General features: G+C 51.7%; 3 protein-coding genes across 7 annotated transcripts in view; 1 reads left to right on the top strand and 2 right to left on the bottom strand.

Moving 5' to 3' along the window:
• Positions 1-4,569: 4,569 nt before the first annotated feature.
• On the top strand, positions 4,570-8,753 carry Spata2l (spermatogenesis associated 2 like). 4 transcript variants are annotated; one of them, XM_021169376.2, is made up of 3 exons: positions 4,570-4,821; positions 5,160-5,463; positions 6,747-8,753. In XM_021169376.2, the coding sequence occupies exons 2-3, from the start codon at positions 5,161-5,163 to the stop codon at positions 7,722-7,724; spliced, it is 1,281 nt and encodes a 426-aa protein (XP_021025035.1). In that variant the 5' UTR covers positions 4,570-4,821; position 5,160; the 3' UTR covers positions 7,725-8,753. The 4 variants fall into 4 exon arrangements, with proteins under 4 accessions (XP_021025035.1, XP_021025034.1, XP_029336510.1 ...); XM_021169375.2 differs by having other exon boundaries at positions 5,132-5,463; XM_029480650.1 differs by having other exon boundaries at positions 5,054-5,463.
• Cdk10 (cyclin dependent kinase 10) lies at positions 8,752-16,122 on the bottom strand. Of its 2 annotated transcripts, none has more exons than XM_021169378.2 (13): positions 16,033-16,122; positions 14,547-14,619; positions 13,892-13,963; positions 13,301-13,403; positions 13,085-13,166; positions 12,436-12,503; positions 11,908-11,960; positions 11,627-11,696; positions 10,693-10,752; positions 10,303-10,426; positions 10,089-10,228; positions 9,610-9,662; positions 8,752-9,388 (listed from the first exon to the last, which is right to left on the bottom strand). In XM_021169378.2, exons 3-13 carry the CDS (start codon positions 13,908-13,910, stop codon positions 9,291-9,293), a joined length of 870 nt encoding a protein of 289 aa, XP_021025037.1. In that variant the 5' UTR covers positions 13,911-13,963; positions 14,547-14,619; positions 16,033-16,122; the 3' UTR covers positions 8,752-9,290. The 2 variants fall into 2 exon arrangements, with proteins under 2 accessions (XP_021025037.1, XP_021025036.1); XM_021169377.1 differs by having other exon boundaries at positions 15,995-16,118.
• Positions 16,123-18,801: 2,679 nt separating this feature from the next.
• Spata33 (spermatogenesis associated 33) overlaps positions 18,802-21,621 on the bottom strand; it is a 16,336-nt gene continuing 13,516 nt past the window's right edge. Inside the window, exon 3 of the mRNA XM_021170780.2 lies at positions 18,802-19,103. Coding sequence (XP_021026439.1) covers positions 18,892-19,103 — 212 coding nt within the window. The 3' untranslated portion in view covers positions 18,802-18,891. The remainder of the gene's footprint in view (positions 19,104-21,621) is intronic.

Genomic DNA, 21,621 nt, shown 5'->3' with positions numbered 1-21,621 from the left:
GGGAGTTTCCAGTCCCAGACGGCAGTAGTAGTGGGGTCGTTGGAGCCTCTTGGAGTCAGGCTAGATGTAACTCAGTTATTGGGCATTTATTGAACACTTGTGTTCCAACCTGCAAGGAGATGTATCTTTGAGCCTCGTAGGCTGACCTCAGAGTCCAGTCTGCAAATGGTGCAAGAGAAGCCTAAGGCCATGACACCAAAAGCAAGTGGTGGGCCCAGGTCAGCCTGGGCAGGACAACAACCCATTCCTGGGGCATTTGACCTATGGTCGAGATCTCTGCAGATTGGGAATGGGCCGGAAGCCCCCAGCAGCGACTTCCCACGCACCTGCATCAGGAATAGCACAGACTCAGGTCTCAGTTAGGCCGGAGAAATGTCTCAGCAGTTAAGAGCACTTGCTGGGCAGTGGAGGCACACTTGGGAGGCAGAGGCAGGTGGATTTCTGAGTTCGAGGTCAGCCTGGTCTACAGAGTGAGTTCCAGGACAGCCGGGGCTACACAGAGAAACCCTGTCTCCAAAAATGAATGAAAGATGAATGAATGTTAAAACAGATACCGTGTGTCTCAGCTGACTTGGATCCTTGGCACTGTCGGCTCCTCAAGGCTCGTGCTCTGGTGAGGTGTAGAGACACCTTGGATGGGAACGCCAGGGGACTACTGAGCTTTATGTTAATGGACCTGCTGCAGGCTTCTGCTCTGACTTTCAAGTCAGTTTTAAAGCCCCCTTCACAGAAGCAGGGTTACTGGGTTAACAACGTAAATCCCAGTTCTGAGCGTACCTGTTGGGTTGGGATAAAATCAGAACATACTTGCGGCACCCCTGGGATAGACCATGCAGTGCTGCTCAGCTGACCATGGCACTAAGATGAAGCCAGTTGTGTACAATGTGCTTCCTCTGTGTGTGTGCATGTGCGTGTGCGTGTCAGAATCATCTTTTGTATATAACTGAAACTCATAATTCAAAATTCACTTTGCCTGTGAATTTCTTTTTGTTTTTGTTTGTTTGTTTGTTTGTTTGTTTGTTTGTTTTCGAGACAGGGTTTCTCTGTGCAGCCCTGGCTGTCCTGGAACTCCTCTGTAGACCAGGCTGGCCTCGAACTCATAAATCCATCTACTTCTGCCTCTGCCTCTCAAGTGCTGGGATTAAAGGCGTGCGCCACTGCGTCCGGCTGTGAATTTCTTATAGACAATCAGAAAACATTTCAGCCAATACTCTATTGTTTTACTAATCTTTATACAAATTATTTTGTTTGTTGTTTGTTCTGTTTTTTGACACAGGATTTGTGTGTGTATATGTGTCTGTGTGTAGCCCTGGCTGTCCTAGCTGGAACTTGCTCTATAGACCAAGCTGGCCTTGAACTCACGGAGATCCACCTGCCTCTGCTTCTCAAATGCTAGGATCAAAGTTGTGCTTTGTCCTCCCAGCTGACTGACACCCCCCCCTTAAAGACAGAGCCTCATATATTCAAGGATAGCCCCTAACTTGCTTTATGGCAAGGATAACCTTGACTTTCTAATTCTCCTGCCTGGTCACCAGCTACCTCCCAAGCGATAGATTTACAGGCCTCTGCTCTCGTTGAGTTAGGTAATGTACTCATATGTAGGAACCAGGCTTTCTACATGCCAGGCAAGCACTCTCACATCTAACCCACAGCCCCAGCCTCCCACAGGACCCTTAATGAGCCCGTTGTCCTCCCATTTCTGCTGCCCACAGTGTCGCTTGTGAAGACACTGTCTGCAGGATCGCCTTGTGCCTTCTAAGGCATTTGCTTATTCTATGCACAGCTTTCTTGGGTTGCTTTGGAGCTGACAGCAGTAATGTTTCGTACTGAGTTCCCCCTAGCTCTCGTACCAGCTGGCCTGGCTTTCTGAAGATTGCAGTTGAACTGCAACAGAAATTGCCGTACCTCTCCCCTCTCCCAGCATCGCTTTGGATTTCCTTGGCGTGGTGTTGAGCCTATGCCTCCACCTTGAAGTCTAACTTCTTTTGGTTCCGGCAGCACCCAGGAGACGCCTGACTTGAATTCCTTTACCCCTGAGCTTCTTACCATGGGGCTGCAAGATTTCACTAAATGTGGCCTTGGCCTTGTCGAGTACCAGCTTGTCATTTTGTGGCTGGCTGAAGGAAAAAAAAAAAAAAAAAAAAGCTGTGCCTTTGGGTTAGTTCATCAGCATTTTTAAACTATGGTTCCTCCATAGACCATGGATGAATAGCAATTTTTCCACTGAAAATCCTATATAGTAACAAGAAGTAGCCGTAACCAAAAACTACAAAAACAGTACTACTATTAGCTACGGATAGAATATTAAAAAAAAAAATCACAGTGGGCTGGGGAGATGGCTCCGTGGTTAGGAGCACTGACTGCCCTTCCAGAGGTCCTGAGTTCAATTCCCAGCAACCACATGGTGGCTCAAAACCATCTGTAACAGGATCTGATGTCCTCTTCTGGTGTGTCTGAAGACAGGGACAGTGTACTCACATAAAATAAATAAATCTTAAAAAAAAAAATCACAGTAACCAGACCTAGTATGTGTGTCACACCTATAACTCACATTCCACAGGCAGGAGCCAGAGGAACAAGTTGAGCCAGCTGAGCTACACAGGAAAACTAACAAGGAAAGAAAAAAAAAAAAATCTAGTCAGGCATGGTGGTGCACACCTTTAATCCCAGCACTCGGGAGGCAGAGGCAGGTGGATTTCTGAGTTTGAGGCCAGCCTGGTCTACAGAGTGAGTTCCAGGACAGCCAGGGCAACACAGAGAAACCCTGTCTTGAAAAGCCCCCCCCCCCAAAAAAAAGAAAGAAATGCAAGTTGAAGCTGGGAGTGTTGCTCAGTGCTCCTGCCTATCCATACAAGACGCCCCAGGGTAGAGCCCCAGCCCACCATAAAACGGAATGTGGTGGGCTAACCTGGCTGCATGAGCTCCTGTCTCCAAAAAAAAAAAAAAAAAAAAAGAAAAAAGAAAGTTAAAGCAATAACAACTACACACACATTGGGTTGAGGAAAACCTTTGGAAACTGGACAATGCTGCCATTGTGATGGAGCTGGGAAGACACAGCTGTGGATGGGCTGAGTAGGAAGCAGCTTACAGTCCCAGGCAAGATGAGTTTGAATGGCCTCACTTGTGCCAATCTGCCCTGCTGAAACTAAGGTTCGTGGAGGATGTGCAGAGCACACATTGCCCTGAGATAGCAAGAAAAGTAAGTAGCAATGGCAGGTGGCTCTTTGTGAGTTCTAGGCCAGCCTGGTCTACAAAGATACTTGTAAGACAGCTAGTGCTACACACACACACACACACACACACACACACACACACATAGGGGTTGGAGGAAGAACATCAATATTGTTAGTTCAAGGCTCATCTCAATCCAGAATAATTTACAAGTTACAAGTAGAAGAAAAGAACACATTTGCAGGTGAACATTAGCTTCAACATTAGTGTAACATAATTTTTTGCAATGCTAGAGACTGAACCTGGGGGCCTTACACAAAGTAGGCAATTGTTCCACCTCAGGGCCACACCCCTGCCCCCAAGGCCTCTTCCTTTTTCTGTTAACCCCCTTGTTCTGCCGCAGGCGGGATTCAGGCTTGTCTTGAAACAAGGCAAGCATGGAATCTTTATGATTTGTCAGAAGTTAAACTATGTCACTGTGAGTTGAAGCAACCTCGAAAGCCAACCAAGGTTCGTTCCCCTTTGGATCGGTGAGGCCACAACAAAAGACCTCTGTTCAGTGATAGCCAGCAGGGTGCCTGGGGACTGCAGCCTGCTTACACTATTTGAAGTCCTTTGACTGAGAAATTCAAGAAGACAGATACCTCCCCTATGCCAGGTTCTATTTGATCAAACTTGGCCTAGGCTTGGTGAGCTGGAGAGATGGAGGATGCAGGCTGCCCAGAAGCGGATGGAGCAAAAGCTACTGCTTACACGAAGCTTAGGGTTTAAGATTAAGAAGAAGGTGCCTTCGGTCCTGAGTGAGTTGCCTAAGACCACAGCAAGTTGAGGTTAACAGTTTCCCTGAGGTCACCCAGACCAATTCTTGGATTTTATGATCCCGGTCCATTTTGAAGGTCTGTAGGTCACACACTTAAGGAACACCTTGCCCTGGAGGGTGAATACATTCATCCTACCTCAAATACTCCCTAACCGATTTTCTCAGGGACTAAGAAATGAAGTGCCAGAGACCAGGAAACAAAGCCTGCAGAGGCAGTCCGAAGGACCTCCCGTTCTATTATTTATAATTATTTTGTTTGCATGCATGTGCATCAAATGTGTACCAGATGCAGGGGCCAGAAGTGGATGTTGGGAACTGGAGTTAAAGACGGTTATGAGCTGTCACGCAGGTGCTCATACCCACTGGGCAGTCCACCACCCCACCCGTTTTAAATTGTACTTAAATACGTGTGTTTGACCTCCTTTGGTCCATGATCTGCCTGCCAAGACAGGCCCCGCCTAGCCGGTATTTGGCTCTTCTGTGGGTTGGCTTGAAGAGCCAAAGTCCAGCCTGGTTCAGACCGGTTCCGCTAGGCACATCTTGGCGACCAGTAATCATACACCCACTGTGTACTCCCACTCAGACTAGCTGAAAGACTAGAGAATCTGAGAGAACTTCAAAAGGTGAGCTGCAGGGGAGGGCCACGCCCAGCTTCGCCCAGGCCACGCCTACACCTCCACCCTCCTACTTAGCCGAAAGGGCGGCACCCGACTCCAGCCTCGCCCACCAACGTCACAACCAAGGCCAAGGGGAGGGCTTGACTCTCTGCGGAAGAGCGAGGAGAGACCCAGCCCCAAGCGGAGCTCTCTGGGATAGCTGGCGACTAGCAGGTAGCACCGCCGCCCACGGGAACGGTCAGTGGGAGAGGGGCTCTGGCTGCAAGAGGTTCAGCTAGTGGGAGCGGAGCTGTTGATACGAGGACGCTCAGCAAGCGGGGCTGAAGGTGTCCTGGGGAGGGGAGGCTACAAATACTGTGGTATTTGGACGCTGAGCTGTCAGCGTCCACGTCTCAGGGACCATAGATTCCGAGACTTGCTAAGCTGCCAAGGTCCCTATTTCCAGGTTGGAGGGAGCGAGCCCTGGGGTTGCTGGGTGCGGGGTTGAGAGTCGCACACACAGCTGAGATGACATGGTCTCTAGTTTGACACCTCGTCCGGGTCCTGATCAGGATGGGCAGCAGCTCACTGTCCGAGGACTATCGCCAGTGCCTGGAGCGCGAGCTGCGGCGCGGCCGCGCGGGCGTTTGCGGCGACCCCTCGCTGCGCGCGGTGCTCTGGCAGATTCTGGTGGAGGACTTTGACCTGCACGGGGCGCTACAGGACGATGCGCTAGCCCTGTTCACTGATGGCCTGTGGGGGCGGGCTGACCTGGCACCGGCCCTCCGAGATCTGGCCCGCGCCTTTGAGCTCCTAGAGCTGGCCGCTGTGCACCTGTACCTGCTGCCCTGGAGAAAGGAGTTCACCACTATCAAGGTATGGTGTCAGTGGTGCTCCTTCACTCCCGTCCTTGTCCAGACTGTTTGAGGGCTGCAGGTCCTCTTCAGGGGAGGGTTCTGCATTGAGGGGTCGTGGCGTGTTGGGATGCATGCCTACCAGAGTCATTCACCTAGAACTTATATGGCTGTCCTCAAAGTAGTCTCACTGCCCTAGTTGCCATGGAAATTCTAGGGTAGACGTGGGTGGGTGAGGGAGGTACTTGATGTCCTATGGTCATCCTAACTCCTCTAGGACGTGGACTGGTCCCCATCTGTAAAAGGAGGCTGCTAAACTGGGAAGAGAACGGCAGATCAGAACAGCGGGGACCTTATTCCTGCCTGGGTCCAGGTTAGGCGGCCAGGTCCAGGGCTGGCCTGGTCCTTAGGTCAGATGGCAGACCACCTAGAGGGGGTAGGGCCGCTCTGAGCTAATTTTGAGTGGGAAGGCAATGACGTCAGAATGCACGTGGGCGAGGTAAACCTCCACTGGTTGTCATGGTAACGTCTCCCCCTCCACACCCCACCAGCCTGCGGATACCTGAGATCCCAGGACTTTCATTCAGTTCTGTCAAGCTAGAAGCCCACCCATCAGCCCCAGAGGACAGAGGCAGCCAGGCCTGGCCTTCACATTGAATAGTTCAGGAATAGTGTTGGGGTGGAGCTGGCAAGGATAGAGCCTCCTAGCTGTGAGGTTTTAAGGAAAAGTCCCTTTTCTCTTAAGTCGAGGTGCAACGCCCTAAGGAGGGTGTTCTGGCCAGTGCTCCTTGTATGTAGACATCCTCTCCCTAAGGGTGCTATGCACAGAAGTGCTCCAAGGATGTCTAGAGCTGTTGTAGACAGTCACACTTAGAAAGACCCAAGCTTAAACCTTGGAGCTTTGGTTCCATAGGTAGCTTGGATCTAGAAAGCACATTGGACTTTCTGGAATACTACAGTCATGGGAGGCTACCTGCCAGTGAGGTACAGTGGAATATTCCTGTAGGCTGAGGCAGGAGGATGGTGAGTTTGGGGTCAAGCTGGGCTATACAAGGACCTTGTCTAGACCTAAAGGGCTAAGGCTCAGAGACACAATGCTTGCTTAGCATACACAAGGGTTTAAGTTCTCCCTTGGAGGAAAACAATGTCTTGACATCCGAGCTCACTCCAGACAGATAGAAACTATATCAGGGGGTGGACAGGAGCTTCAGAAGTGCACCAAGGTCAAGGCAGGCCCGAACCCACATAGGCTGCATCTAGGACCCTTTATGGAAGAGCATGCCTGACCAGGACCCTTCCTTACAGACCTTCTCAGGGGGCTATGTGCATGTGCTGAAGGGCGTGCTCTCTGAGGAGCTCCTGACTCGAAGCTTCCAGAAGATGGGCTACGTGCGCAGGGACAACCACCGCCTAATGGTGACCACCCCACCCCCTGCCTGCCAGCTGGTGCAGGTGGCCCTAGGTTGCTTTGCTCTTCGGTTGGAGTGTGAGATCCTAAGTGAGGTCCTGACTCAGCTGGGTACGAGCGTGCTGCCAGCCGAGGAGCTGCTCCGAGCTCGGCGGGCTAGTGGGGACGTAGCCTCCTGTGTGGCCTGGCTGCAGCAGCGCCTGGCCCAAGATGAGGAGCCACCACCCCTGCCCCCTCGGGGCACACCTGCCACTTATGGGGCCCCAGTGGACCTGTATCAGGACCTGCAGGAAGATGAGAGCTCAGAGGCCAGTCTGTATGGTGAGCCTTCCCCAGGGCTGGACTCGCCTCCTGTGGAGCTGGCTTACAGGCCACCACTCTGGGAGCAGAGTGCCAAACTATGGGGTTCTGGAGGTCAGCCCTGGGAACCGCCAGCTGATGATATGCATCGGGCCAGTAGCCCACCATATGGAGCTCTGGAAGAGGAGCTGGAGCCAGAGCCCTCTGCTTTCTCCTTCCTTTCTCTGCGCCGTGAGCTGAGTCGCTCAGGAGACTTAGCTCCTCCTGAGTCCCCTTCAAGCCCCGGGCAAGCCAGCCCCCGACACAGGCAGGCAGAAGCAGCAGCATCCTCAGCCTATGGGCCTGCTGTTGAACCTCTGAGCTACCAGGCACACAGCTGCTTGAGCCCTGGCAACCTACCCACCCTCTGCTGTGACACTTGCCGCCAGCTCCACGCTACTCACTGCACTGCCCTATCTGCCTGCCGCCCGACTCATTCACTGCGCATTCTTCTTGGTGACAACCAGAGACGCCTGTGGCTGCAACGAGCACAGGTGGATAACCTGCTCTATGACAGTCCTGGGGCCCATCCCTAGGCCCAGATGGACCCCAACAATTTTGGGGACAGTTTCCATGGTGCTTCTTTTGGAAAAGGGCCTAGGCCACTGGCTACCCTGGCCCTCCTACTCCCCAGGGGCCATTCAGGACCTGCAGCTGAAAGAGGGTAGAGCCTTCATGGAAGGCTCTCACCTGGTGCCATCTCAGCCCTGGTGCAGCAGGCCGAGCTCAATCAACAAAAGATCCTTCCCTCTCATCCCTAGCCTCATGCCCAGATGTGCTGGGTAGAGAAGTCCAGGTTATCCTGTTACAGTACCCAAACTCAGAAAGACCCCACCCTATGAACTGCCTGAAGCTCCCTACCCGATCCCTGTGGAGTATGATTGAGGACATGTCCCTCTTCCACGTGCTGAGAAACCCTCACCCAGGGGCTTGCAGGTGACACAGTTAAGATCCCTGAGTTAGATTTGGGCCACATGGGAGGGTCTGAAAGAGCAGAGCTTACTTAGCTGTGAGGACCCCGGTTCACCTCTGCTGTTAGTGAGGCACACTCCCAGGCAGTGGGAGGAGCTGTCACTCCCACCCAGCAGGAGTGATTCTCTGCCATCAGCTACCTACCAGCCAGAGAGGAAGGGAGCATGTACAAGCCACTTCGCAGGCTTTTGCCAAAAAGCAGCTCACCGCCCCACCCCATGTAGCTCATTCTGGGCATGCAGTTAACCAGGACCCCTCATTAGGGTCCCTAAACTGCCAATCCTCAGGATAGGGATAGTGAAGGGCTGGATTTTCATCAACCACTCAAAGGCCCAGGCCCAGAGATCACCACTCTACCACACTTCCTCTAGTGGCACCTCCTCAGCAGAGCCTGCCCCTGCTCCTCATGCAGGCCCTCAGAGGACATGGGTCCACCTCAGCCGAGCCTGCCCCTGCTCCTCATGCAGGCCCTCAGAGGACATGGGTCCACCTCAGCCGAGCCTGCCCCTGCTCCTCATGCAGGCCCTCAGAGGACACTGTCCATGTTGCATGGATCGAAACCCCACAGTACATTAAAGGATTGCCAAACTGTCTACTGGAAAGGCTTTTTTTTTATCTCACAGTCCACCAATCCTCTCCCTGGGCACCAGTGCCAGCCACATCTACCAAGGGCTTTCATCCTGACAGTCTTACAAGTATCCCACTCCAGTTAAGCCTTGCTCCCTCCTGCCCGGGGTCACTCTGTCCATCTGTCCTGGGCAGCTCCTGGTCTCCAAGAAGAGTTATCTCCCAGGCCTACTCATTCCAGGCTAGTGCCCAGCTCCAGTTCCCACACACACTGAATGGGACCTTTAGGCCTCTCAGCTCTAGCTCTGTTCCCCCAGAAGTGGGCCTTCACTGATGGACAAGACAGGCCACCAGATGGTGCTACAACTGCCCAGTCTATCCTGGGTATCCTACTCAGCCACATCCCTGTCCACAAATCCCCTCTGCATCTGGACACAGAGGGAAATATCAGGGAGGAGTCAGCTGAAGAGGAAAGCCAACTGGAGGAGCCAAAGGCCTTCTGGGGCCTCCCAGTCGTCGGCTGATGATCCGTGAGGATGTGGAGGGGTGGGCTGGACCCAGGCTCAGGGCCGGCATCGTTTGCTCTGCCCCTCAGCGGCAGCTGGGGCAGCACGCTTATTGCGGTGGTGGGGGAAGGTAGGCATGAGCTCCGGTTCACAGGCTGCAGGAGAAGGGCAGCTTCAGGGCTGGCCTGGAGCTGGAGAAGGGGCTCCTGGTGGGGCGTGCTCCAGGTCTAGACAGGACTCCTCACTTAAGCTGGCCCTGACCCGTCTCTCCCTTTCTTCTCCCCTGTGGGGCCTGTGGTCCCTGGGAACCCAATATGGACAAGCAGGGCTTCTCGCTAAGCCCCTAAGAGAACCTAAGGTGATCCCAAGAACTTACGCAGGGGCTTCTCCTTGAAGTAGGAACTCTCCAGGCAATCTCCTGAGGTTGCCCTGGGGAATGATAGTGACCTTGGCCTTAGAGAGGCCTATTTCACTCAAACTTAGCCAATCTCAACAGCCCAACCTAATCTCCAATAAATGGGGACTGAGACCTAGACACTGACAGGCAGCTCAGAATGGCTCTAAGACCTAGGCCACTCACACTGGACACCTGGCACCTATGGGTGTCTGGGTGTGTCTGGAAGTGGGTATCTATGGTCTGTGTTGTGAGAAACCATCTTTAAAAGGTTTGTTGAATTGAGATGGCTCAGTGCTACATTGCTCACCTAGTGTGTGCAAGGAACTTGGCCTTAGCTTCCATTCCCAAGACCAGAAAAAGTGCATTATGGATTTGGGTTTAAGGTGCCCTTCCATCTCTGCAGAAGCCAGGGCCCTGTCCTCCTGAGGGGCAGGGCTGCCTAAAGGAAAGGTCTGTACCTTTTCTTAGGGTCATACATGAAGAGGAAGTTGAGCAGACGGAGTCCGGCCTCTGAGAGCCACGGGAACTTGTGCTTGAGGTTGTTATAGGGCTGTTTCCTCAAGCTGTACTGGCCAGCCAGCGGCAGCTTGGAGAAACCCTGTAAGAGGCAGGGGCTAGAGCGACAGGGCCACCAGGCATGGACGGAGACTGAGAGTTGTCGGTAACACCCACCGGCCAGATATTCTCACTCGGTGTCCCCAACAGCTGTACAATCAAGTCGATCTGGTGGATCTCGGAAGTGCCAGGGAGGAGGGGCTTATGGGCCAGCAGCTCTGCCAGGATGCAGCCGACAGCCCTGTAGAAGCAGCCGACCTCCACTTAGCAATGTATCAACACACACGTGAAGAAGCAGGCAAATGGCCATAAGGCTCTCCCACAAGGTCTGCAGTGCCTCGTGAGAACCTGAGGCCGGAGCCAGCGAGCACCCCAGCCATGTTCTCGTGCTTCCCCTCCTTGGGTGCTGCGGTCAGACTCGCTAACACACCAATCCTGCTCCCCCTGACCAGGGCTGACCTCCAGGGCCAGAAGACTTGAGGCCCTGGGAGCAGAAACCACGCCTACCACATGTCAATGCTGGTAGTCTGGGTGGTAGTTCCAAGCAGCAGCTCTGGGGCTCGGTACCTGCAGACAAAGGCCCCATTTTACCTCTGGTCAGCTCTGCCCCTTCAGCCTGAGCTCCCTCAGGGTCCCTAGTGGCCCTTGGATTACCCTCTACCCTAAGCCCGAGAGAGCCACCATGTCTATCTCTTAAGAACCAACGGATCCAAGCACAGATCTGCGGTCATCAGCTTGCTTTCAGATGGCGATCAGAGAGCATGAAGCTGAGACCATGGAAGGGTCCTTGAGGATGTGAGGGACATCAATGTCCTGCCCTTACCACAGCCTCATTCTGCCTTAAAAACAACCAAGGCAGCCGGGCCGTGGTGGCGTGCACCTTTAATCTCAGCTTGGGAGGCAGAGGCAAGCAGATCTCTATGAGTTCAAGGCCATCCTGGTCTATAGAATGAGTTCAGAGCAGGCTACACAGAGAACTTCTGTCTCAAAACCCCTATACCACCCCTCTCTCCAACCTTATCTCCCCTCACCCCCTAAAAAACCTTGCAGAAAGCTACCTTCGCTTCCCAAGACAGAGCCAGGCTGTTAATGGCTATTTCAGTGTGCGATGGCCATTTCTTTCTTTGGGTGTTTTTGTTTTTTCAAGACAGGGTTTCTCATGCTGCCCTGGCCATCCTGGCCTCAACTCAGAGCTACCTGCCTACCTCTGCCTCCTGGGAGCTGGGGTTAAAGGCACAACCGCTGTCCAGCACAGGATGGCATTTCATCTGAGCAGAGCAGTTTTGAGGCCACTGAGCCCAGCTCTGTTCTGATCAGGTGGCCTAGACCCTGGCATCCGCAGCATGTACATCCCCTTAAAGCTTCTATCAGATCCTTAAGGCCCTTCTGAAGCACAGAAGACACACAAAGCCCTGCAGGCCACCGTGACTACGGAACTCACCAGAGGGTAACAACCTTGGGAGTCATTGGCTTTACGGGAACACCATAGGCCCGAGCCAGGCCAAAATCAGCTGCAGCAGGGGGGAGAGGAGAAAAGACGATCCGTCACTCAGTGAGGACAAACAAGCGGCTGTCTGGAAAGAGAACTGGACTAAGGCAGCCTGGGGCTAGGAAACAGACAAGTCATCTCTGGTTTCCAGAGCCACACTGACATCCACACCCCAAAAGCCATGCTCAAAGAGCCCCACCTGCACGTACGCAGGGTCAGCACCCAGCACGCACCTGTCTTTACACAGCCCTTGTCTGTCATGAGCAAGTTGGACACCTTCAGGTCCCTGGGTCAGAAAGAAAGCAATGGTTTCCCGAGAAAGTTCCCAAAGGGCAACCAGGCTGTCACCACAACCCGACACACTTTCCTGGCATTTAACTGGGTTTTTCTAAAATCAAGAAGGTGCACAGAGGCCAGGTCTCCTTCACCCATGTCTTGCTACAGCAGCCCCAGCCCTCACAGGCATCTCTAGAGACAGCTGCTCCTGGCATAAGACTCTGGGTGGGCGCTCTCTACTGAAGGCTTCTGGCTGCTGCCTTCCCATCCACCCACCTTCTACTTCCCAGAGAAGTGAGGGCTGATTAGACTTGTTTCCTACAAGAGCCTTGCCTGGGAGCAGTCAGAGACTTCTACTGGATGTTTGCCCTCTCTTGAATATATTCAGAATGAGACACTGGGGGACACCACAGCTGTTCCTGGCTCCCTCCCTCCCACCCCTCAGACACTCCCAACACACCTTCCTCCTGGATGCCCCTGCCCACCTGTGGATGATGAAGTTCCTGTGCAGGTACTGAAGGCCACGAAGCACCTGTAGCATGATGCATTTAACCTAAGAGGAGGTCCAGAGGCACAGGTTGGAGAGCTTTGCTATATTGCCTGCAGGTCACTGGCAGCCTCCAAAGTGTGGCTGTCGATATGTCCTGCACAACTAAGACAGTACTGCAGCAGACTTATTGTATATATATGAAAATATATATGGTGTACATGTTTGCATGCATTAGTCTAAAGAGGTTGACATCAGTGTCTTCATCAACTGCTTTCTGTGTTATATATGGCAGCACCATCTTTCATTTGAACCTAGGGCTAACCCAATTTAGCTGCTCTACCAAGCCAGTCGGCCTAGAACTTCTCCTGCGATTACAGGCAGGCTGCCATAGCCTCCTAACATTTATATGGGTGTTAGGATCAGAACTCACGCCCCACACTTGCATGCACACATGCACTTCCCCCTCTGAGCCATTTCTCCAGTCCCCCTTTCCTTTCCAGGGACCTGCCATATGGACTGAGAAGACCTGGGGCTGACCGGCCTGTGCCACAGATGCCGTGCAAGAGGCACTCATTTCCGGCTGTCACAGTCAACACAGCCAGCCACCAACCAGAGAGCACCTGTGCAGCACCTCCCTCTCACACCTGGGCCTCCGAGAAGGGTGTTGGCATATTTTCCAATAGGCTGGCCAGATCTTGTTCGCAGTAACCCATGACCAGGAAGATGCTAGAGGGAAGAGAGAAAATGTGTGGTATCTTCTATTTTCTTCCTAGTAGGTAAAGAGTCTCCCCGCTGAAGGAAGGCTAACCCTGGGAGATGACGGACCCTATTGTGTGGGACAGACTCAGGAAACCACACACCTCTCCAGGTGGTTGCCCACAACCACCTCCTTCAGCTCCACAATGTTCGGATGGCGGAGACGCAAGAGCAGTGTGATCTCACGCAGGCTGCTGATGGGGATGCCTGTAACCCAAGGTGCTCAGTGAGTGCCACCCGGGACACCACACATCCTGTCCTCCCGTCGGGGACAATTACGGTGACACCAACACCGCTCTTACTCTTGAATTCATTACAGATGTATGATAAACGGGCGGGGTAGATCTGGAGGGTGACAATGACCTCCCTAGAGGACAGGGGCAAAAGGGTTTGGAGAGAATATACAATTTTACAGCTGGTCAAGGTGAGGAAGGTCTGGAAGGACTCAGGGAACTCAGGTTCCAGCTGCGGTGACAGGCTGTGGTGACAGGCTGCGGTGACAGGCTGCGGTGACAGGCTGCGGTGACAGGCTGCAGTGACAGGCTGCGGTGACAGGCTGGGCCAGCTCCCTAACTGCAGTGCACGTGCCCTCTGAAGCGTCAGTCCTGAGGAACCTCAGCTGACCTGAGCTTGTGCGCCTCCCTGCTTGGATGCCCGAGCAGGCAGGGTACTCCTGCATCCTGTCCCCAGCTCACCATCCTTCTCTTTGTCCATCCGCACCTTCTTCAGGGCAACAATTTCATCTGTCTGGGTATCCCTGGCCCGATCTGAAACAGGAGCACACGTGCAATGGGGTCTACCTCAAATCGTCACAGTTTTGCCACATGGGAGGAAGCCTCTCTTAAGAGTTTGCTGAAATTCTTCTTTTTCTCTGACAACCTAATGTCAAGCAACACTCGCTCCTTCTTCCATTCCCAAGATGTGAGCTTGGGAATTCTCATTTGAGCTGGGTTGGGAGTTAGTGGAAACCTGGCCATCAGCAACTCAGGTGGAGAGGAGCTCTCCAAGCAATCTCTCACACAGCCTACTGCTCTGAGTTCACTAATGCAATATCACAACACCACGGAAGGTGATCTATCTAGGGGGAAAGACTTACTTTATATGATAACGGCTTACAAAGCATGCTGGCTTGTGCAACTCCCAAATACTTGGCAAAAGCCTCGCAGCTCTGGAGCTGCAGGGAGCTGCAGGGAGCTTTGGGAAGTAGTGCATTTTACTGGTCAGGTATCTCATTCCATCGCTACACACATGGATTGCTGACATTAGCAACCCGAGGCTTATGTTTAAGCATCACACCAGTACAGAGTGTGAGCCTTCCAGTCCCCACAGAGCTCTTTCCTGACCACTCACACACGATGCCATAGGTGCCCTCGCCAATCCGGTTCAGCTTCTCAAACTCCTTAACGCTTCGGCATCTTCCCAGCTGAAAGAGAGAGGCAGCCAGTGTGGAGATGTGGAAGCTAACCGCACAAGTGACAAGTCTCACCCATACCTGGCACTGAGAAACGTGCTTGCATCTTGCTTACCAAACAGAAAAGCAACCATGTATTTGGAATTTTCTGATGAGTAAAGGGGACAGATACCACTGGAATCACTTTGAAATACTGAAGCATACTGAAGATGGCCTAAGTATTCCCTCCAACCCGGTGTTCCAGATGTCCGCTGTCTAGTACCAAATGGCCACAAGCCATGGACACAAACACCTCTGTGCAGGAGAATCCGGCCTCCAACAGGGAGTGCCAACTTTTCAAGTGTGAGGTGCCTTTCTAAGTGCATTAGCTAAGCAAGCATTCCTTCGGTACCGAAGGACCTGAGCAAGTTTAGGATTCTATTCCACCAGCCCCCTGCTAGCTTCCCTCCTCTTAACTGCCCTGTCCTGGGTTTTGTTACTCTGATACCTGATGGCCCGCGATCCACTCTTAGCTCCTTCCCTCCCTCTCCTCGAGGATCCCTGTTCACTTCGAAATTTCATTCACCAGGATTTTGTGCTGCCACCTGAGTGTGGCATAACATTCCTTGTCAGATCTGCCCAAATTTTGGCAACACTTCCTGGTCCAAAACAAATGTCAACTCTTCTACAAACTTCTTACAGAATACTCCTTTTCTCCAACGTCTCCACTATTTTGTATCTCTGCTTATTTCTGAGTCCGGGTCTCACTCTGTAGCCCAGGCTCCCCTCCAACGTGGAGTGACCATCCAGCCTCAACTCCCTGACTGGGATTACCAGTGTGAACCACCACGCAGGACTCTGACATTTTTGACTTAAGGGACCACTGCACACGTGCATTTTTTCCCTCTTTAAGAACGGTTTTCCCAACCTCGGCTTTCAGCGCAGTGCTCTGAGTTAACTAGTTGTTAAGTGTTGTCTCGTGCCTTGTGCTCTGAGGCTCTTAGTTAATGTGCCTTGGCCTCGCAAAGCATAAACAAGAAGTTAAAAATACGTGGGCTGCGGCAAAACCTCTTCCCACCAAACGTCTACTGGAGCAGAAATCGGTGCCCCTAAGGTTCACCTTCGCATCACACAAAAGGGACAAGACTGTGGGTAACGGCAGGTGAGACCCCAGCGGCTGCAGGTGCCACCGGGAACCTCCCACTCTTCTCGCCCTCGGTCGCACGCCCTCGGTCCCACCCCGCCCCAGCCTCTGGGCTGCCGATTTCTGCCCACGCCGCGGCAAACTCGGGGACTGCCGTTCCCCCTCCGACGCTGGAACCTCAAACTTGAACGCGACACGGAGAGCCCCGGTGCGCTTCAGTCTGGCCCTGCCACTCAGAGCCGCAAGAGTGGCACCCCGTCGCACCCTGTGTTCTGGAGGCACGGTGAAGAAACCTTCCTTACGGATACACTTCAGTCGGATCTGATCCGACTCCTGGTCCACCTCCGCCATGCCCAAGCCGCTGCCGCCCTCTTCCAGCGCGCAGGCGTAACGCCCCTCGGCGCAGGCGCATGACGTACTTCCTGTTTGTTCTGGACTTGGGGGCGAGATCTGCTCCGGGCGCAGAGGCTCCGTCGTCTTTTCAGCGTTAGATGCAGACACACTTCTACAAAGATGCTCAAAGTACCATCCGTAGGCCAGCATGCAGAAGACTCATATTAGTTTTGATCAACTAGAGGAAAATGCGTCTCTTCCCTGTTTGCCATTTAAGTGAGACCAATTCCAGCGACCAGCCGTGCTTTCTGCCCTTTCAGACGACCACAGCTGAGAGCTATGCTTTCTGATAATGGTTGGGTACATTCCCCGAAAGCTGGATGTGTCTCGTCCCCATCACTAGCCCAGGACAAGACGGAAGGAAGCCTTGTATAGCCCGGGCAGCGTACACGAGAAAATGAAGATAATTAATGTACTGACCACTGGAGAGCAACTCTAGTCCAAGTGGTTCTTGGAGGCTGCACTCACTCCGCTTTTATTTTTTTGGGGGGGGGGGTTGGTTTTGCCCCGCAATAAGAGTGCCCGGCTGCTGGGATTTGAACCTAGTCCCTTCTGTCTGGAGCTCTGCACCCTTAATCGCTGAGCTAGCGCTGCAAGAGTTGCACTCAGCTCTTGTACTGAGTAATGAACTCAGAACACCAATTGGCTCTGATCATCTGTGAAGGGTTTATATAGATTAGGAAGATGAATGTTCCTGCTTCTAAATGGCCAGAGTGCAGGCCCATGTGGGCACTATAGTTAGGTTAATGCTAAGCAGATTAGTGGGTATTGGCATAGTGCCATATGCCTGCAATCATAGCACTCTGGAGACTGAGGCCAGAAGATTCTGAGTTCAAAGCTAGAATGGGGTGCATAGCCTATCTTAAAAGGCTTTCAGTAGTGTGTCAATAAGTCATGCCGGGTGTGGTGGCGCACGCCTTTAATCTCAGCACTCGGGAGGCAGAGGCAGGCAGGTTTCTGAGTTCGAGGCCGGCCTGATCTACAAAGTGAGTTTCTGGACAGCCAGGGCTACACAGAGAAACCCTGTCTCGAAAAAAAACCAAAAAGAAAAAAGTCATAAATAATAATACTGTAAGATTTCTAATGGATTGTTTGCCATTTTACATTTCTTTTTAACTTTGGAATTCAGCTTTCCACTGGGCACACTGTCACCTGTAATTGCAGCAGTCAGGAGGTTGGGGCTGCATGTTCAAGGCTGGCCTGGGCTATATAGTGAGTTCTAATCCAGACTGGATTGGATGTGAGACCCTATCCCTGTTTCAGAACTCCAGCTGGGATTGTAGCTCAGTGGTGGAGCGCCTGCCTAGCATTGGGTCACTCCTTAGAACTACATACACAAAGCTTTTTTTTTTTTTTTTGAGACAGGGTTTCTCTGTATAGCCCTGGCTGTCCTGGAACTCACTTTGTAGACCATGCTGGCCTCGAACTCAGAAATCTGCCTGCCTCTGCCTCCCGAGTGCTGGGATTAAAGGCATGTGCCACCACCGCCCAACTACAAAGCAATTTTAAAGTTAGTGGCTTGCAGACAGTTCCATTAGGCTCCTCCCAGCAACAGCAACAGCTTATGTCATCATCTGCCGTTATGTGAGAGCCAGGCCTGTTCGAGGATTGCTAACACCCCAGCTTTCTCTTACCTCCTATGCTCTCTCCCCCCCTTCTTCATTCTCTCTTTCTCTGTCCCCACATGTTCCCTGCTGGCTTCTCCCCTTCTCTCTCTCTCTCTTCCTCTCTTTCTCTCTTTACCCTTCCCCATTTTCTTTGCCTCTGCCCCTTCCCTGCTCCACTCCCCTTCCCAATGAACTTTCTTTTTAGTAGGCCTGTGGCATTGCGTGATGGTTCAATGGGACTCCTTATCATGGGAGGGGCTCCCTCCTGTTGCATTATACCACATTATAAAACACATCAAAATTCATTTACGTTATGTGTATGAATATGTGAGTGTGCATGTATGTATACATGCATGCATACAGTCAGGCCTGCAAGTATATACTAGCTAGGGCAGTATGTATTTTATATACTAGCTGGTATGGTGTATCTGTTAGGATCTGTTGGATGTGTTACAGGCAGCAGACCCCCCAGCCTGTACAGGCGGAGGTGGTGTTTGTGATCCTGATGGGTATACCACTGTCTCTGCTTAGCCCCCAGAGGCCAACCAATATGGCAGTTTTGTCTCATGGCCAACATGTCTGGCATTCCTAGTGGTCCTTCGCCATAAAGACCCTTCATCCACAGGTCCAAAAGAACAATACAGCGTTCACAGACTACTGCCAGAGTCCCAAGTGCCCCATGCCCTCCTCACCTCCAGGACACATTTCATTCTTTTGCGTCAGTAACAAGTCTTACGAGACTTGCTAGGACCCCACCAGTCCGGGGTCTGCTCTGTTCTTGAACTTAACAATGAGGTCTCACACTGGCCTTTTCCCAGATTGGGGGCAGAGCATTTACTGACCTCCGATTGCTTCCACCTTCAGATGCAGATGAGCAGAGAGGATTTTAAATGCCCACCTGAGTCACAGTGTGAGTGGCCACCTGCTGTCTGGCACTACATAGCTGGCTGTTGCCAATTCAGTCAGACCTTCAGGACCTCCGGATTTACTCTGAGTCAGTCAGCTACCCTCTCCCCATTGAATTGAAACTGACTTTGGGAAAACTAGTCACTGAGACAGAACGTCAAAGCCTGGAGACAGACAGATGGGTATTCGGCTGCAGGTCAGGGAGGGGTGGCCCTTCTGTCACAGGAAAGGATCCCAGCTACAGAGAGCTCTCATTTATTCTGTGTTCTGTACATCATAGGCTGCTATTGTGCTGGGGCTCCTGTGTCGGTGGTAAGGGCCCCAGTCAGCGTGCTCCCGAATGGTTCTCTGTTCATCGTTGTCGGGGATGCCGTAGCTGATTAGCGTCTCGTTGGAGGCCCGGGTGATGATGATCTGCGGGATGACACTTCTCTTCTTGCTTGACCTTTGCTTTGTCTCAGGTTTGTCTAGAGGGAAGAAAACATCCATCCATTTAGTGTGTGTGTGGAAACGTCCATCTTCCACAATCAAGACAAAGCCGCTCTTAGCTCGCGGCAAAGGGAACAGAGTCAGCACCAGCAAGAAAAACAAAACAGGGCTGGAGAGATGGCTCAGAGGTTATGAGCACCACCTGCTCTTCTAAAGGTCCTGAGTTCAAATCCCAGCAACCACATGGTGACTCACAACCATCCGTAATGAGATCTGCTGTCTTCTTCTGGTGTGTCTGAAGACAGCAATAGTGTACTTACATATAATAATAAATAAATCTTAAAAAAAAAAAGAAAAGGCAAACGAGCAAACAAATGAAACAACTTTGCCTGACTCAAACAGATTCGAAGCTCAGAGGGTCAGGCTTTGAGTTACTGGGCATACTCATGCAAGGAAGAAGTAGAGAAGACTTTACATTCCATGAACTTCAGGACAGCTTCAGGGGGACAAGTGCCGGGCACTGCCTTCATTTGAGTCTTTAATACAGATAAGCTAGGATCCCACCAGTCCTGAGGCCTCTGGGTTCTTCATGTTAACAGTTCTCACACTGGTCTTTTCCCAGACTTGGGGCCATGCCATTTACTGATGTCCAACTGTACATCTTCAGGAGCAAATGAGTAGAGCTGGTTTTTAAAAGGATATTCTATTTACTTATTTTATGTATATGAGTGCTTTATCTATGCATGTACACCTGCAGGCCAAAAGAGGACATCAGATCACATTGTAGATGACTCTGAGCTGCCTTGTGGTTGCTGGGAATTGAACTCAGGACCTCTGCAAGAGCAGCCGGTGCTCTCAACCTCTGAGCCACCTCAGAGAATTTAAAAATTATAGAGAAGATTTGAAGTGTCCCCCTGAGTCGCAGTGTGAGCAGCCTCCTGTTGTCTGGCGCTGCACAGCCGGCTGATTCCAGTGCACACAATGTTAGTCAGAGCTTCGGGACCTCCTGATTTACTGAGCCAGCCACCTGCCTCTCCCATCAAGCTGGAAGAAAGTGAATCTACCGCTGAAATTAGGTTTTTTAAAATGACATTTACTTGTGAATGTGTGTGTAGGGATTCACATATGTTATGATGCAGATGTGGAGGTGAGAAGACAGCTGAGGGAGCCAGTTCTCTCACTTTGTGGGGACTGGAGACCTGACTCAGCCCCTGAGGCCTGAAAGCATGTGTCTTTTCTCTCTGAACCAAAGACCCAGTGAGAACAGTTGCTGAGTGAACCTATGTGCCAGGTGTCTTGAGCCCTAGAATAATAGGAAATGCTGGGCATGGTGGCTGGGCATGGTGGCATGCGCTGTCTAGTCCATCACTCAGGAGACAGAAGCAGGTGGATTTCTATGGTTCTGAGACCAGGCTGCTCTACATGGTTAGTTCCAGGCTAGCCAAGACTGCATAGTGAGCCCCTATCTCAAAACAACAACAAATAAAACAAAACAAAAAACCTAGGAAATAAAAGCACATACCAACATAGGTTCCCATGACTTATGTTTGAACATTATGAAACAGGCACAGAGAGGTTAAGCCACCTAAACAAAGCTTTGGGTAGCGAGGGCAACACTGGTATCCAGGCCTCTGATGCTTCATAAGAACTTCATTTTACTTAATTTCCTGAGATAGTTTCTCATATTCCCCAGTTGACCTCAAACTCAGTGCACAGCTGAGGATGACCTTGAACTTTGAACTGGTGATCATCTTTTCTGTCTTTTTTTTTTTTGGTTTTTCAAGACACGGTTTCTCTGTATAGCCTTAGCTGTCCTGGAACTCACTCTGTAGACTAGGCTGGCCTCAAACCCAGAAATCTGCCTGCTTCTGCCTCCCAAGTGCTGGAATTAATGTCTTTTCTGTCTTTTAGAGCTGGGATTACAGCCATGGGACTGCATGCATGGCTTATGTGGTACTGCGGATCCAACCCAGAGTGTCTTGTATGTTAGGCAACCAATCTACCAACTAAGCAAATTCATTTTAACCACTGCCAAATTACCCATGACTATCCCGAGCTTTTGTCCCCACCGGCAAGAACACGCTCAGGACAACCGGAATCTTCTGCGGCAAAAGCTTTATTGCTTACTTCTTCAGGAGCAAGAGGAGGAGAGAGGTGAATGGCAAAACCCCGTCCCTTTTATGGAGGATTGTCCCTTTTATGGAGGATTGTCCTCCGCCTCGGATGTGTCGCTCCCTGATTGGCTGCAGCCCATCGNCNGAGTTGTCGTCACGGGGAAGGCAGAGCACATGGAGTGGAAAACTACCCCGGCACATGCGCAGATTATTTGTTTACTGCTTAGAACACAGGATGTCAGCGCCATCTTGTAATGGCGAATGTGAGGGTGGCTCCTCACATCTCCCCATTTTCTTTTATTTAAGAGCAATAGGCCACCCATTCTAATGAGAGTGGAGATAGAGGTCAAATCCCCAGTGTGCAGGTAAAGGAGCCATACACAAAACCTCCTCCCAGGCTCATCACCCGGAGGGGTCCTGGTCTGGTCCCGTGTCGTTTTTC

Source organism: Mus caroli, chromosome 8 (assembly GCF_900094665.2).
Source record: "Mus caroli chromosome 8, CAROLI_EIJ_v1.1, whole genome shotgun sequence".
In the NCBI taxonomy this organism is placed as follows: Eukaryota; Metazoa; Chordata; class Mammalia; order Rodentia; family Muridae; genus Mus; species Mus caroli.
The sequence above is the reverse complement of the archived record's forward strand: the minus strand, read 5'-3'. Positions and strand labels throughout refer to the sequence as shown.